At 39.1% G+C, this 13,840-nt stretch overlaps 1 protein-coding gene across 8 annotated transcripts in view; it reads left to right on the top strand.

Moving 5' to 3' along the window:
- akap6 (A-kinase anchoring protein 6) overlaps positions 1–13,840 on the top strand; it is a 337,540-nt gene that overhangs the window by 235,259 nt on the left and 88,441 nt on the right. For all 8 annotated transcript variants that reach the window (XM_062968252.1, XM_062968251.1, XM_062968253.1 and 5 more), the window contains one exon: positions 6,531–6,679. In XM_062968252.1, the coding sequence (XP_062824322.1) occupies positions 6,531–6,679 (149 nt within the window). The remainder of the gene's footprint in view (positions 1–6,530; positions 6,680–13,840) is intronic.

Genomic DNA, 13,840 nt, shown 5'->3' on the forward strand with positions numbered 1-13,840 from the left:
ATGTGTGTTCCACTCCAAACATGTCTTAAAAGACTAATACCAGTACTTCGAATTGGACTCAAAAACAAAATCGAATTGGTTAGGACTGCAGTCTTCTAATAAAGCATGGATTTCATTCCAAACTGCTGTCTCTTCATACTAAAATGAATGAAACGTGTACACTATCAATAAATAACACAGCCCAAGGGAAAAAACTTGGTGTCTTGGTTTTTAGACTTGTTCCTGGGTTATATGGGATGCTGATTGAGAAAGTTGCATTGGATAAACCACATGAGCTCTAGTTTCTTAGATATGGTTATCATGCTTTTCTATGGGTGAGCAAATGAAGACTGTATGGCATATGTTCTGTATCTCAAACACTAGAACTGATGGGGGAAGCTGGTACCATCTTTGGAATCAGCAGGTCAAATATACCCAGAAACTGGTCTAACATTTGAGGCACCAAAGAGGGTGTTAGCTAGTGTAAGGACAGGATTTAACATTTGCCCATGTTCAAGATCTAACAGTGTTAACAGAACAGTAAATGTCTTCCTCTACTAAAGCCTCCCCAGAGACAAAAGCCAACTCTAAAGGGCTTCTCAGTTCAGGACATTTTCAATAATGATGAGGGCAAAGTTCCACTGAAAATCATCAGTTCCTACCCCATCTAGAGCTGGGAAACGTATGTCTGAAAGTCTGGAGAGCTCTATCAATCAGTGTAGATAATACTGATATCTACAGTGTAGATAAAGCTAGGTGGGTAGAATATTCTTTCAGGGGATAGAGGGTAAAAAGCATTACAAAAGAGTGTCAAATACTTGTGCGTACCCTGCAGTTGACATGGCCATACGAACAAAGGAAACTTATACTGATTCATAATATTCTACTAGCTCAGTATTATATTGATCAACAGAAACATGTTTCAGGCAGAGGTCTTTGTCAGTTCTATCTAAAGATGCTTGTGACATTCTGCATGCAAAATAGGTGGTCTGCCATTAAACTGTGATTGTTCGTTGTATTCTCAAAATGTTTACAGATCCCCTATTCTATAGCTATCTTATGACCTGCTTCCCCTGGACAGGGAAATTCATGAAAAATATTTTATAACTTGAAGAGAATAATAATGTCTGTATCTGATAGGGACCATTACTGTACGTTGTTTTATTGTGTAGTTTTACTTTTATGTCTTTTGTTTTAAATGCTTTTAAGTTTAATTGTATTTTAACAGTAACTGTTTATATATTTCTTTTGTGTTTGTGATTTTGATTGCAGTCATAGGCTGACTACTTAGTCTGTGTAACAAGGTGGCTCCTTAGAGCTCTCCTGCCATGAGCAAGGCTGCGACAAGGAGCTGAATCCTGCTTTTGATTGCCATAGCCTCACTCAATGGTGGGAGAAAGTAGAAACATCCTCCTCCATTATTATTGTTGTTGTTGTTGTTGTTGTTATTATTATTGACACAACGACATAGTCTGACACAGCAAACAAGATAGATATGCTGGATTTTGTATCACAAAATCACAAGTCAAACACTTCCCAAGTGTTTAGGACTGTGTGATGTATTTTTGGATGATGTGCGCAGATCCCAGTAGGGTGGCCTTTTGCAGTTGGCAGATTGTAATTTTATCAATGTCTATTGTTTCCAAATGCCAGCTGAGATCTTTTGGCACGGCACCAGTGTGCCGATCACCACCGGGACCACCTACTGGTTTCTGCCAGAGCCTTTGAAGTTCGATCTTGAGGTCCTGATAGCGGCTGAGTTTTTCCTCAATTCGACTGTCACCTGGTATGGCGACATCAATAATCCAACCGTTTTTCTTTTCCACAACTGTGATGTCTGGTGTGTTGTGTTCCAGAACCTTGTCAGTCTGGATTCGAAAGTCCCACAGTATCTTTGCGTGTTCATTTTCCAATAGTTTTGTAGGTTTGTGATCCCACCAGTTCTTTACTGCAGGGAGGTGGTACTTGAGGCATAAGTTCCAATGAATCATTTGGGCCACATAGTTATGCCTCTGTTTGTAGTCAGTCTGTGTAATTGTCTTACAGCAGCTGAGGATATGATCAATGGTTTCATCAGCTTCCTTGCACAATTTGCATTTTGGGTCATCAGCTGATTTTTCTATCTTGGCCTTAATTGCATTTGTTCTGATGGCTTGCTCCTGGGCTGCAAGGATCAGCCCTTCTGTCTCCTTCTTCAGTGTCCCATTCATGAGCCATGGTCAAGTCTTCTCCTTATCAGCTTTTCCTTCAATTTTGTGCCACTTTGTCATGGTGGTGGGGGGAGGGGGCTTAACTTCCAAGGACGCTGAGAGCTGTGCTGGCAGTAGTGTAACTACTGGCAGGTCCAACCAAGCCAGAGAGGTCTCAGCTGAGGAGTGGAACTAAGAGCACCTAACCCATTAGCATTATGGAGAAACAAACCAAAACGAAGTCTATACTGGCTCGGTCAACGCCCAGGATTCTGGACATCCATCGACAAGTGGGCTACAGAATCAAAATACAAATGAACAGACACAGAAGCGGCAGAAATATACAATGCCAGAAAACCGCATTATTATTATTATTATTATTATTATTATTATTATTATTATTATTACCCCGCTTTATCTCCCCAACTGGGACACAAAGCGGCTTGACATAAAAGCATTGGTATACAATTTAACATATATGAACATACAAACATTAAAACAGAATTAAACACAAACAGCACTAAACATTCAGTTAAAATCCATCAAAACATATTCAAAGTTAAAAAACCACTGCACCCCCGACTTCATCTTAAACACCTTCATCTTTAAAAGCCTGTCTGAATAAGAAGGTTTTAGCCTGCCACTGGAAGGACAACAGGGAGGGGGGCATTCTGGCTTCCCTGGGCAGGGTCGAGGGGCAGCCACCAAGAAGGCTCTCTCCCTCTTTGACACCAACCAAACTTGAGATGGAGGTGGGACAGACAGAAAGGTCTCTCCTGAAGATCTCAGGGCCCAGGCAGATTTGTACAAGGTCAGCCAGACAGCTTGGACCTGAACCATCTAGGGCTTTAAAGGTTATAACCAGCACTTTGAATTGTGCCTGTAAACAGACTAGCAGTCAGTGGAGCTGCTGCAACAGGGGGGTTGTCTGCTTTCTGTAGCCAGCCCCAGTTAGCAACCTGGCTGCAGCTCTTTGGACCAGCTGAAGTTTCCAAGCACTCTTCAGAGGTAGCCCCATGTAGAACACATTTCAATAATCCAGATGGGAGGTAACTAAGACAAGTACCACCATGGCCAGATCTGGCTTCTCAAGGAACAGGTGCAGTTGGCGCACAAGTTTTAATTGTGTAAAGGCCCTCCTGGCCACCGCAGATATCTGGGCCTCCAGGTTCAGTGCCGAGTCCAGGAGGACCCCCAAACTGCAAACTTTTGTCTTCAGGGGGAGTGTAACCCCATCCAACACAAGCTGAATCTCTGTTCCCGGGTCTACCTTCCAACTGACCAGAAGCACCTCTGTCTTGTCTGGATCAAGTTTCATTTTGTTTGTCCTTATCCAGTCCATTACTGATGGCAGACACTGGTTTAGGGTCAGGATAGCATCCTTGGCTTTAGATGGAAAGGAGTAGTAGAGTTAGGTGTCATCTGCATGTAGGTAGCACCGTACTCCAAAACTCTGGATGACCTCTCCCAGCAGTTTCATGTACATTTTTAACAGCATGGGGAACAAAATGGAACCCTGAGGAACCCCACAGGTCAATGGCCAGGGATTTGAAGAAGAGTCCCCCAGCACCACGTTCTGGGTATGGCCCTCCAGGAAGGATTCAGTCTGATCATAAACTGAAAGGACCTTCTTCATCCAATCCAGGTGGGCTGAGATGACATTTACATAGCTAACAGTAAGAAAATGTAGTCATATGGAATACAGACCAGTTCATAGAAACATAACCATTGTGAATCAATAAGTCCAATACTGAATACCAATGCAAGTTTATTTAAGTCCCAGTTCTGGGGAAAGTCATGTACAAATGAACATCATTATCTTCTTCATCATTTTTTATTTTATTTATTTATTTACAGTATTTATATTCCGCCCTTCTCACCCCAAAGGGGACTCAGGGCGGATTACAATGAACACATATATGGCAAACATTCAATGCCAACAGACAAACAACATTCAGTTTTAGACAGACACAGAGGCATTTTTAACATTTTTCCAGCTTCACGATTCCGGCCACAGGGGGAGCTGTTGCTTCACCGTCCATTGGTGGCTGTTCTTCCTCATTCTTTTCCTCATGAGCAGTTTTATGGTGTTGTAGATTAGTTAAATTAGCCTCCCGCATAAAGCGTACCTAAATTTTCCCTACTTGACAGATGCAACGGTCTTTCGGGGCTGCTAGGTCAACAGCAATTTTCATCATCATCAGACTTGATCATACACTTAGTATGAACTTAAATAGCACTCCACCTAGTCATTAAAGACATCTCTTTATTCTAGCATGAGTTTTTCTCTTCCCATATATCTTGCAGGCGCACTTGCTTTTTTGTGTTGGTCATTTACAGGTAAACAAAACCTTATATTTATGAATATAACTGCAGAAGCAGAGGCCTTCTGGGAAAATCCATTGTTGGAATGAAAATGTACCAACCAGAGACTATATGTATATTTCAGTGTGTAATTTGACTAGCAGCTCTTATCCTGCTTCCTCTGCACCTGCATATAGAGTCCTTCCTTTTTAAAATAATAGCTTGTAGACTACTATGAATGGGGAAAGCAGATTAAGTTGTAAAGTGTTGCCACTTTTTGAGGTTTGCTGTAGTTTGATTGGTGTGTTCATATTTTAATGGAGCATGATGTAAGGAAAGAATAGTATATTGGCTCCCAAGTGCTCTTGAACTCAACTTTGCCTCTGCGGTCTTCCCAGCTACCCAGGGGCAAGTGGGGAAAAGAGCCAAACCCATCCCTTTGTCATCTGGTGCTCTGAGCTCTAGAATCCAGCTCATCAACACAGCTGCAAGACATAAAGTATCCATTCAATGAGTTCTGAAGCCAAATATTATTCAACATTCTTTTGACCAGGAAACAGTCTAAAAGAAAAACATCAGGACTAATGCACTTCAAGTTGCTTAAAGCTGAGGCTGCTGAATAATCTTTGGAAACTTGTTTGGCGAAATGAGACAGCTCTCTGCGCCATGGTTTTTATTGACATGGTTAGTAAAACAAACACTTGAGCAGGAAGAATGGCAACTGCTGAGTGAAACGCAATCCCAAGGGGGAGATGAATAAATCTTAGGGAACCAAGCTCACTTAATCCTGATATCCATATGCTTGCATGTTAATGACTAACAGTCGCTATAACTGTAAACTAAACTATATGAATATCATATGCTTCATTTAGTACCCTTGAAATGAATAGAAATATTCCTAGCATCCCCTCCTGTTTTCAACAAGCTATTGGGATGTAGCATCTAGACTTGAACCCTGCTATTCTCAATAATATTCCCCTTTGTTCAATTTTGATACATGGAAATCATGCTGAATAGAATGTAACCATCCACTTTGGCCATTTAGAATATTTACATTGTTGGATGTTTGCATAAATGGAAATATGGTTACCCCTGAAGTTTTTATTATAAGAGGAGAGGAGATGATGTCTTCCCGTTCAAATCCTATGTGCATTCTGGATGAACACATTGAATCTTTTTGCTGTCTTTATTTATTTCAATGGAATGAATGACTTCGCTCCAACATCCCTTGTAAGCACTGAAGTGGAAAATTATTGTGAATAATTAATACTAACTCTACACCAAAACTTCTGCAGTACTATACATTTATAGATTCAGACAAATTAATTTGAATCAACTACAGGGCTGATATAAGTACAATCTGGATGAAAGGGGGGAAATGAGTGCAAGCACCTGGATTCAATATACAGAGACCTGAACATTTGGGCATATGTGCAAAATATATATGGTCATATATACAAAGCTGAGTTCAAATGGAGGATGCCTTTCAAATCGAGCCCTTCTTCATAGATTGTTCTACTTTTCATCAACCTGGCAGGAAAAATGAAAAGTATTGGCAGCACAACTAGGAAATTATCCTCTCATTCATTTCTACATAGAAATTGTTGACATCTGGTGACCTCCATGTCAGCAGGGCAATAAATCAAATCCAGGTTTTAGTCTAGACTTCAAAGGCAGTATTTAAGGTGTTGTATCCCATATCCACAATACATCTTCTTCCTAATTTGACGGTGGGGGACAGATCCAAAAGTAACCAGTTTGCAACTAAATGGGGAATGTGGCAAGATGAATGTTTGTAGACACCCCTCCTAACCATATAAAACTATTAGCTAAAACCTAACCATCACCCCAAATCGTACTCTGGGACCACAGATGGAAACTTCATATCTATCCAATGTTATTAAAAACCAACGCAATAAGATTACGATAGTATTTTATATTATTGTGAATGATAACATTTGGTTGAGTTGTTCACTGAGTCTGAAAGCAGCAACTTTATAAATGCATTCCTTGTGAATTAAAGCAAAGACTTTGTTTCTTTTTTATTTATTTTTCTAGGCTGATGTTCAGCTATGTTATCTGGAAGCACAAAGAGATGCTGTTGAACAGATGTCCTTAAAGCTGTACAGCGAACAGTACAACAGCAGTAGCAAGCGAAAGGAAGAATTTGCGGATATGTCAAAAGTTCACACAGTGGGAAGTAATGGGTAGGGAACTATTCTTTTTGTTGTTTTATTCTCAGTGATCTGTATCTTCTCTGTCTTTTTTAACATGATCTTCCCTTTCTCCCTTCTATGTTAGTCGGAAGGATTTTTCTTACTAAACCAAAAAAGACAAGGAAACAACCTCTCTCTGTGTCCCTCTTTGTCCGTCTGTCACTCTGTGTATGTATATGTGTGTGTGTTTATTAACATAAATATCTATTTTGTGACTCATTGCCCTACATCAGTTGATCACGATAAGGGCAAACTAAGCACAGCTGTTCTTTAGTTCAAGCAGAATGTACAGAATATCCTAAGACTTTTAATGCATGCTACATATTAAAGATATGCAGTTTATTTCTTTCAATTCCCTAACATTTTCTAACAGGACTTTATCAGAGACCAAGCTGAGGAGAATCATAGAATCATAGAATCATAGAATAGTAGAGTTGGAAGAGACCTCATGGGCCAAATAGTCCAATCCCCCGCTAAGAAGCAGGAAATCGCATTCAAAGCACCCCCGACAGATGGCCATCCAGCCTCTGCTTAAAAGAGGGGGGAGAGATGGCCAACTTCATTTTCTCCAGAGGTGGCCAACTTCATGCCCCTGACAAACTGATGAACATATTGAAGCTAGCTTGATATCTGCTGGAAATTAATCAGTAACATCATTTCACTTAATGATAGTGTAGGGAACCCTTTGCAAATCCCCCCGGCAGCAAAATGAGGGCATCCACCTCCCAAAATAAACATTTAGGTGGTGGCAAATTCATGATGCTCCAGAGAAGGCTAATCTCACCACCCTCACACCATACAAAATGTAAAGAGATTACTTTAAAAGATGAATGGGAGCAATGCAGATCATCTGTGTACATGTTTTTAAATACACTAATGTACTTAGTGTATGTTTACATGAGATGGAGCCAAGCACTGTCCTTTTGATTTTGGATAGACCCCTGTCAGTAGAAGCAGGGTTGGGCAAATCTTTCTCCCCTGGAACCTCATGCACTCCATCAAAACCAGCACTGGAAGGCTGAGATGCCCTAAATCAGTGGTTCTCAACCTGTGGGTCCCCAGGTGTTTTGCCCTACAACTCCCAGAAATCCCAGCCAGTTTACCAGCTGTTAGGATTTCTGGAAGTTGAAGGCCAAACATCTGGGGACCCACAGGTTTAGAACCACTGCCCTAGATCATACTTTTAGGTCTGGAAAACTCTTGGAGGGGAGGGGAAAGCCCTGGCCAACTAATGTGATGCTGGATTTAACCCATAGATTATTCACAAATAGCTTGGGAAAATCTTTCTATTGTAATCTTATTATGCCACAAATAAATGTGTGGCCTTTAAAGGGCCACATAACTCTTTACTGTTTCATATAAAGGTTTTGTGATGTATAAAACCACTCTTAGTCATGATTGTGACACTATTGCCATAGTTATATCCCCCTCCCCACTTATTTTACCGGGCATCAACAGCATGAGAAGACAGAGGCCCAATATGCTGGCAGTCAGAGCACAGGCAGATGATATTTCTGTCAGATTTGGGAGAGTCTGGCCAGAAGAGGTAGCTGAACAGCTGAACAGAATATTGGACAATATACCTAAATTACGTTCGTAACTTAACTTAATTATGTTTGTAGTGTAAATGCAATTTCCATTCCTTTTATATATAGATGGATATAGGGAAGGAATATCACATTGTTCAAGTGCTGTCTACACTGCTGCTACCTTCTACTCTGTTCTGGATGATGAAACAGAGAAAAGGTGAACAACAGGAGAGTGTGTGTTTTGCATCAAAGATCAGCAGATTTTAGCAAAACTACACACCCATAATGAATAAAAGTAATGATTTTAATTGCTTTTGAGAAATGGGAAAGTGAAGAATTACATTAACTGTAATGAAAACATAACCAGTTGAGAGTCTTTCAACTTTAACTGGTACTAGTTGCTTTTCACCTTCCCATTGTCTGCTGGTTTTGATAAATTGGTAGCTTGACACATAATGCTTTTAAGCTATGTGATTTAAAAATAATATTCCTGTTCTCACCAATCATAATCATTTTAACAGCGAAACCTGAATAGCAATACCAGAAAATATTCAAAAATGTAAGCCTGAACAATTACTGAAGGAAAATTGTGAATAGTACTCACAAGTTGATTTTCTCTCAAGAAAAATTCTCATGCATTTTCATTTTATATGATGAATTAATGTCCACGTCTTAAGAAATATATTTGCATTCAGAGAATTAGGTGTACAGCACTGCATTTGTGATTACCTGTCCACCAGGTTAAAATAGATTTGTTACAACTTATTCATCCAGTGGGAATACATTTATATTCACATTCTTTAGCCTAACACGTTGCCTGTGGTGTTTCGGTTATTATTTTAGAATAGTAGAAAGTGGACTTGTACTATGTCTGACCATTACTCCATCTAGGCCAGTTCTGTCCACAATGACTGACAGTGGATCACCAAGATACACTGTAGAAGCATGCAAAATTCTCCTAATTCTAATAATTTTACAATAAACCATTTATTTAATACATTTTGTCACCTTTCTTGGCATGCTTTTTCATCAGATTTATTTACAGTAGATTATTCACTAAGTACAATGCAAATACTAGATATTCTTAAGGAGCACAACCGTAGTAATATATTTGCACTGAATGCCCTTTTTAAAATGAGCACCACTAAAATATGAGCACCTCTGACCTATAACCCTTGTATTTGTTGTGGATCTCCTATATAAAGCTTGCTTAGTTTCCATGATCAGATAGTAACTTTAGGGTATTAGGCTTGTTCTATTTTCTACTTGGCTGCTATAATAAAGGAAGTATTTTAAATACAGCTGTGCCTGGCTCTCATTTCTGGCCAATGCTACAAACCATAGATTATCTCTGTGGTAGCATCAGTAGCGTCATATGACTCAATAAATGAAACAGCAGCCCTGAGATTGCAATATCTGAGCAGAGGTGCTAGTGGGGGATCTCATCTCTTATTCATAGTGTTGCCATAATTCAAAGAACATCACAAAACTATGCAAGACAACAAGAGAAAAAGGGAAACTTATGGAACACTGCTCTCTCTATCATCACCCTCATCCTTGCACATACTCTCTTTCCCTAGTAAATCAGTTTTGGGGCTTCCTGTCAAAATGGCTTTATTCCATCACCTGACCAGAAAAATGGTTGCAAAATCTTCAGAAGGCTCTTGCACTCTGATTTTCAAATGTTTGTTTCATGTGCAGATATGATAAACCATGCAAGTGACTCTGCTGATGCAATTGATTATGACAGTTTATTACATGTGTGAAAAGCAGTTTAATAAATGTATAAAACATTTCTATGGGGCAGCGTTTGGTGACTCCATAATAAGGGTGATTAAAGCAATGTTGTGTTAATCATTACATTTCAGTGCAGAAAGTATGTTTATTCCTGATGTAATAACACATGGGACCAAATGGCTGATCCAGGCAGAGCTTTGAATGTAGTATATGTATCTATGAGGAACCAGATAGGAAGGGGAAGGAGTTGAGTCACAGGATGTTCTCATCTCAATTTAGGAAGACAGAATTCTTGAAATGAATGTCTGGCTACAAATGTTGTCAGTGATGTTTTGCTTTTTATGGAGCATTTCCATGTTTCCATGATGAGGGATTTTTGCAGGATATGGGATTCCTTTCACATAGCCTGAGAAGAATATGTTTGGTGGAAGTGTCACAAGCTTGACCAGGAAGACTTTAAACTGAATTTTGCAGTGATGGGCTATGAAATATTAAAGACAGTCTGGTACCCCATACAAGAGACAGGCAAATACACGAAACCATACAAATGTAACTTCAAGCCACATTACATCACCTTCTAGTAACATTTGAGGTGCTATTCCTGAGATCTGAAAAACAACTCACAGCCACAGCTAAGTGCAGAAGGTTGCTTTTTTGTAATAAGAAAGAAAAAGATGGGGAATCTTTCCAATCACCTCATAATATTTTAAGCATTTCTTACACCTAACGTTTGCCCTTCCACAAATGAATATCTACCTCTCTCTCCTGATCACCAGATTCCCAACTCACACACATGACAAACCACCAAAATATTTGAAATCTTGGCACCTCACAATGCTACAAATTGCTGAAAACAGAACATATGCTTTGGATGGTGGTTGAACTCTTCAGCTGATGATTTTAAGCAGAAACTGTATATTCACCTATCAGTAGAGAAAATTGTAGTAGAGGATTTCATGGTGGGGGTTAGGCTAGATTACATTTGAAAGGTGATATAATTTTGTGATTTTGGATTGATTTATTAATTTTATTAATTAACTTTATTTCTATCCTGCCTTTCCCCCCAATGGGGATTCAAGCCAGCTAACAACCACACAATTTGATCACAGTTTAAAACATAGGAAATACAAAAATAAAAAAACCCATAATTAAATAGTACTGTGTGGATAAAAGTCAAAACATAATGAAGATGTAATAAATACAATTAAAATTACATTTAAAGCTCACAATCACCGCAGAATCCCAATCCCCAGCAGCATGCCCCTTATCCTTCCCCAAATGCCTACTGGCAGAGAAAGGTCTTTACTTGCTTGCTGAAGGCAAGAAGGGATAGGACCATTCTGGTCTCTCTTGGAAGAGAGTTTCAAAGTCTGGGAACAGCTACTGAAAAGGCCTTTTGCTGTGTTCACACCAAATACATTTGATTGGGTGGTGGGACAGAGAGAAAGTCCTTCCCAGTTGATCATAGATATCTAACATGTTCATAGAGAGAGATCCGGTCCTTCAAAGCCATGAATTAGTCCATTCTTCAAGGGAAATAAATAGTTTTGTTTCTTTTTCTCAGCCAATCCCCTTCCATAGCAATGATAATAGTGATTAATTAAATGTGTTATCTTGTCAGAAACTTTTTAATATACTTTTTAATTACTGCTGCACCTGCTTAGGTAGCAATTCATATGAGGTTTTCCATGGAGTGCACAAAGATAAGACAGCAAATAAGCGAGTGGTAGCCATGGCAGAATTGCATGGCTAGTGGCTACCACTCATTAATTGTTGTTCTCTTAATTAATTGTCAAAATCATTTTGATGACACATATATGTATAACTCTGATGGCACATGCATATATCTCCTTTTGTATGTGATGTAAGGGGCCATTTTCTAGTTCTTTGCTCCCCATTCAAAGTCCCTCAGCATTTCCCATTTGGCTCCTGTTTACCAGGGAAGGACAGGACTCCAAAAATGAAGAATTGGTGAGTCTTGGTGCAAGAGGAAGGGTGCTCCCCTTGCAGGCCATCCAGTCATGTCTTTGTCTCAGTTATCTTCCTCCATTCCTGACCAGGTCATGGAACAGCCATAGCAACACAAACATACACAGATTGACAGCTGCTGGGGAAGAGAGAAATCACAGAACTGTGTAGGTGGCTTGTTTCATTCTGCCTGTTTGATCCAGGATCTCAGCCAAATTTGATTTTAAAATGACAAAATAGTGATAGATCATAATTAACTTTAGATATAAATGTTAGTGGGGGTACATTAAGTACTTTGGAAAGTTTTATTAGTCCAAAAAATAAAATCTGCCTTCTCTTCAGACAATTAGAGAAAGCAAGAGAGAGCCAAATGACTGGGGCTTAGCTCTTTGAGGTTTTCTACTTCTGTCAAAGATAAAACATTTATTGGAATATAATTGGCAATTTTTACTTATACAGTACTAATTTGTTTCCAGAAATTGACTGTTCTCTGCCTAAGAAAGGAGCAGTTAGCTTTGCACTGGATAGGGACAGCTGGATCTCAAGGGAAGTTCCTTTTCTGTTGGTAATGGAGTTTAAATTTTATTACCTGTCTTCTACTGTCCTTTGTTCCCAATCCTCACATGATGCATGTGTGCCTTGAATTCTCTCAATACCATCTTGTAGTCATAGGTTATCCTTTAGAACAGTGGTTCTCAACCTGTGGGTCCCCAGATGTTTTGGCCTTCAATTCCCAGAAATCCTAACAGCTGGTAAACTGGCTGGGGTTTCTGGGAGTTGTAGGCCAAAACACATGGGGAACCACAGGTTGCGAACCACTGCTTTAGATCATATCATTTAATTGATGTAGGTAAGTGAAAATGGTATGGTGGAATGCAATATACAGATACAACAATCCTATGACCTGAATATAGCAAGAGTCTTGTGACTGGAGTCACCATTACATTAGTTGTCTAGAATTTTCCAAAACAAGTTGTCATGTCTATGTACTCTAGGGTAGGGACAAGAGGGACCCTAAACCATTCAAATATTGTTGTAGAATAACCTTACAAATATTATTTTAGAAATAAGTGTAACCACATAAAAGTATTACACAGGTGCTTTAATGTAGTACAGTATCAGTAAATTCACACCAAATATTGATGTTAGGGTACTAATATTGCACCTCTTGTGGGTTGCACTGATTCCCTATGATCTACAAGCAAATTAGCAGATATCACTGATTTTGATTTAAATACAAGTGATAATTAGTTTGGGTAAGTAGTGAGACAATATAGGTGACATGCTCCATGTGCTTCTTAGTGAAGGATACGATTTGGAGAGTTACAGGTTACTTACTCTGAGTGATTCTTTTTTTTTTAAAGTTATCCTTCAGAGAATTTTGCAGTTTTTCCATGTGCACCCTCTTTTCCTTTCTTGTATCACAGTATTTTACTTATTCACTAGGCTTTCAATAGAGAATAACATTAATCCTTTTAAGCTCCTTATTCTAATGATTTATTTTGTTGGAAAGCGTTGTGATCCTTCTTTGAATTTTAATGATTGCTGGCTATTCAAGGATTCATTGTTTTGACTTCCTGTCCTTACCTTTGTTTCTAACATGTCTGTAGGGAACACCTGTCTAATACTGTATCTGGCCTTGGTTCTCACTGGCTTACCGTATTCACTCAAGCCTATCTTAAAGTGTTATGTTGAAATGCTAGCTACTCATGCATGAAAATAAACGTAGGATATATATTTGCAGAGATAGGCAGATAGACAGCAGAAGGATGGCTAAATGGATTGAGTCATTTTTTTTGTTGAAAATAGTGTTTTTGGTGCAAATAACGGCACATAATGCTCATTGTGGTGAAGTTTGCTAAATATGCTAGCACTTTAAAAGCCATTAAGCAGTTCCCTATGTAATTCCCACTTCCTA

Source organism: Anolis carolinensis, chromosome 1 (genome assembly GCF_035594765.1).
Source record: "Anolis carolinensis isolate JA03-04 chromosome 1, rAnoCar3.1.pri, whole genome shotgun sequence".
Lineage (NCBI taxonomy): Eukaryota > Metazoa > Chordata > Lepidosauria > Squamata > Dactyloidae > Anolis > Anolis carolinensis.